The following is a 3,708-nucleotide window of genomic DNA, read 5'->3' on the forward strand; positions in this document are numbered from 1 at the left end:
CCATGGTGATTACGTCCTTGTGCCGTCTTTTACCTTGAAGTCTCACTGGAATGTGAAAGTGCTGGGAGCCCTGGTCCAACTCGTACACCATTGCAGAAGACAATACATCGTACTTGTTACATGATACTCGCGGCCCGACGCGTGCGGCACGAAGCGCGGACCGGATCAAAAACCCTCCTCCTTCATCGCCCGATAGTGCTCGAGCTCCTCGCGCATCGACTTCACCTGTGCCATTAAGTCCGCCAGCTCTGATTGCTCGGATTTCGCTGAAGCGGCACTTATACTTGCCGAGGGTGTTGTCATGACGGGGGCGCTTGTCGCGGCCTGGGTGGAGCCCGAGGCAACCGTAGCCCGCGCGTCGGCGCGTTTTGTGTAAGGTTTATCCTTACAATTGGGGCACTCGAAGCGTCGGTACCCTTGCTTCCCGCAGCCGAAGCAAGTGCCGGGGAAGTTTCCTTTTCCGACGGCCGCATTAATGCTGGCCGAAGCTGCGTGTGACTGGGGTGCACCACCACGTGCCCCTCCGCGTCCTTGACCTCGGGCCGAGACGAAGTTGTTCAACTCGGGCCAACGGGCCCGGCTGATGTCGAGAATCTGCTCGACCTCCGTGGCGCGCTTGTCAGCGTCTTTCCACGTAGTGAACGTTTCGAGCTTGATTTTGCGGTAGACGCGGGAGGGGATGCCGCTCAAGTACTTGTCGCGTAGCTCCAGGTCACCGTACCCGGAGCGGTCCGCCGGACCTTTGAACAGCGCGGAGAACTCCGCAGCAGTGCGTTTTTCGCGGACCGACTTGTCCGCGCAGAGTTTAGCCAGCTCTACCTGGGCCGCTGCCTCATCATTGAGGTTGCCGAAGCGGGCTCTGAAAGCCGTGGCAAAGGCCGCCTCATTTGCGAAGGGGGTCGTTACTCCCTGAACACCGAGTTGCACAAATACAAGTTGGGCGAAATATGGAGTGGCCCAGGTGCGGGCATCACCGTCGAGCAGGCTTAGCGCAACCTGCACCTTAAGTTCAATGGTGGTTAACGACGTGTTAACCAGCCAATAGATGCGAAGTTGCGACAGAAACCTGTCGCACTCGATGACGGTTTTGCCATCGTATCGGAGGGGGAGGAGGAGTTTCAGGGTGTCCTTATCAGGGGGGGACACTGGTGAGGACATTACCGGCGACGAGGGGGACGGAGGACTGCCCGCGGGTGGAGACGGCTGTTGTGACTGTCCGCTGGGCGAACTTCGAGAGGAGCGTGTGCTTGAGCGGCCTCGCGGCGGTGACGGCGGTGGAGGCGACGGAGGAAGTCCGGTGGCGGGGTTACATACGACAGGGACTGGAGTCGAGGAGGGGACTGCGGACGATGAGCTGGCCCAAGAATACGACGGAGTGTCGCGGGGCTCGGTCTTGGGAGGCCTTTCCAACCGCGGCCCCAGGGAGGACTGGGGGATCGCTTGAGGGGTCGCTGTAGGCTGTGCGACTGCCTCAGTTCCTCTAGGGAGATCGGGGTCTCCTCGCGCTTGACCTGTACTGGTGACAGGCTGGGGGATGCGGGTGCCTGGCGAGGCAGGCCAGGATGGGACGGGAGTGACGTGGCGAGAGGTGGATCTCAAGGTGCCAGCGTATCAAAGGGCTGGGCCGCGGGGGTGCTGGACTTGTCGGATTGGCACGTAGCGCCCTTTGTCAGTAGTGATGGACCGCGGAGTACGATTAGGGCACGGTTGTCGGTCACAGATGAAGAAGGGAGCTCGATTCCCGTTGCTTTCGGGGTCGTCGCGGGAGACGTCGACTTGCTCCTGGGTGTCAAAGGCGTGCTCGATTCGAGAGCAGTCAAAGAATTCGTCAGCCACGATGATGGGGGGAGGAAGGGGAGGTGCGTGTGCTACAAAAGGCCGTGCTAGGCTAGCTTACACCTACGGTGCCCGAGGTAACACTAGGGTTCGCAATTCACGTGGGGCCCAGTACTGCTTTTGGCTAGTATGCAGCAGGAACCTAGTCCACGCATCCATGAGGACAAGTACCACCCACTGAAGTGCAGGTACTGAAAAGTTCGTTCCCTTAGTGGTGGCGATGTATAGTATGCTTATCTACGTATCGTAGAGTATAGTAAGGGTGCGCACCACCCAACCTATAGGAAGTGTCACGAGTTGGTACGGCGCCTAGCCGTTTTTTAATTTTTTCCCTTTCGCGGGCTCGAACCCGCGACCTCTGTACTACTTGCCTGATATGGACACGTCGTTATCTACTGTACGATCTGATTAGATAGGACGGCAGTGCACGGCACAGCTCGGGCCCCGCTGACACAGCCTCTCTGACTCACCGGCCCCCAGGGCCGCGTCAGCATGCTGCGCACGGACCAGCTGCGCACGGACCAGCGCGCACAGCCTGCCCTTATCTCTCCATGTATATAAGCCGGCCTCTGCTGCCCTAGGGACCTCAGTTTCGACCTCTTGTCCCTAGGTCAGTAAGCACTCATGTATCTGCTTACTTACTCATACTAACTAATACACTTTCTTGTCCCTAGCCTTAGGTTTGAGCCTCGCTCACCATCGCTTCGGTAAGAACCAGTCGGACGCCCCTCGCTTCCAGATATTCCCCTGTCGCTCGACCTCAAGTCGCGACATTAGGTCGAAACTCCACAAAGCGACCGGCGTTCTCTCGGAACCCCACACTCACTTTTCCTTTCCCATAGGTCGGGTGGTGCGCACCCATACGGTACACTACGATACGTAGATAGCCTACTATACATCGCCAACACTAGAGAAACGAACTCTTCAGTACCTGCGCTTCAGTGAGCGGTACTTGTCCTCACGGACGCGTAGCCTTGGTTCCTGCTGCATAATAGTCAAAAGCAGTATTGGGCCCTACGTGAACTGCGAATCTCAGTGTCATCTCGGGCGCCGTAGGTATAAGCTAGAGTAACACGGCCTTTTGTAGTACGCGCACCTTCCCGTCCTCCCCCCATCCAACGTGGCTGCCTGTCAAGGCCAAGTTCACGCATTCGACTCTCAGGACCTCATCGACGTCTACATCCCAGACGGTCCTGAGACTATCATCTACCGTTGCGAGCAGCAACCGTGCCCGAACCGAACCCCCCGATCGATCCCAGAAGACTATCCGCGCTACAAGGCGATCCGACGAGCGCAACACCCGCTCGGACCCCGAAGCACCCTTGCATCTCGATCTGCCTCGCGGCACTCTCGCCCTGTCTCCCCTAGCTCCCGCCTCCCTCAAACTGTCGTCACCGATCCAGGTCAAGCGCGAGGAGATCTCCCTCCAGACCCTGCGCCAGAGCCTGAGCCTGAGGAGAGTGAGGGTGAAGAAGGAGTCTCGGAGTCCGAGTCCGAGGATTCTGTTGGGTCCGCCTCGCCGACAGCGTTCGCCCCCGCGTCAGCAGTCCCTGACGTACGTGACCCCCCCGCCGAACTTCCTCCGGCGCCTTCACCGCCGACTCCGCCAAGAGGCCGCTCGAGCACTCGCTCCTCTCGAAGTTCGGCCAGCGGAAGGCCACCACAGCCGCCTCCGCCCCCGCAACGTCCTCCGTCCCCCCCGACGCCGATAATGTCGTCCCCTGCAGCCGCCCCCGACAAGGAGACCCTGAAGCTCCTCCTCCCCCTCCGCTATGACGGCAAAACCGTCATCGAATGCGACAGGTTCCTGTCGCAACTACGTATCTATTGGCTGATCAACACGTCGTTGACAACTATTGAGCTCAAGGTACA

At 59.1% G+C, this 3,708-nt stretch overlaps 1 protein-coding gene across 1 annotated transcript; it reads left to right on the forward strand.

The window, feature by feature from the left end:
- Positions 1-2,328: 2,328 nt before the first annotated feature.
- Positions 2,329-3,391, forward strand: POSPLADRAFT_1110173 (hypothetical protein; the record flags this gene model as incomplete). The annotated part of the gene is made up of 5 exons (XM_024483356.1): positions 2,329-2,389; positions 2,447-2,450; positions 2,511-2,543; positions 2,679-2,715; positions 2,924-3,391. Coding segments are annotated over 5 exons (603 nt in total), but the record flags the coding sequence as incomplete, so codon positions are not given.
- Positions 3,392-3,708: the final 317 nt, after the last annotated feature.

This window comes from Postia placenta (assembly GCF_002117355.1).
Source record: "Postia placenta MAD-698-R-SB12 unplaced genomic scaffold POSPLAscaffold_20, whole genome shotgun sequence".
Lineage (NCBI taxonomy): Eukaryota > Fungi > Basidiomycota > Agaricomycetes > Polyporales > Adustoporiaceae > Rhodonia > Rhodonia placenta.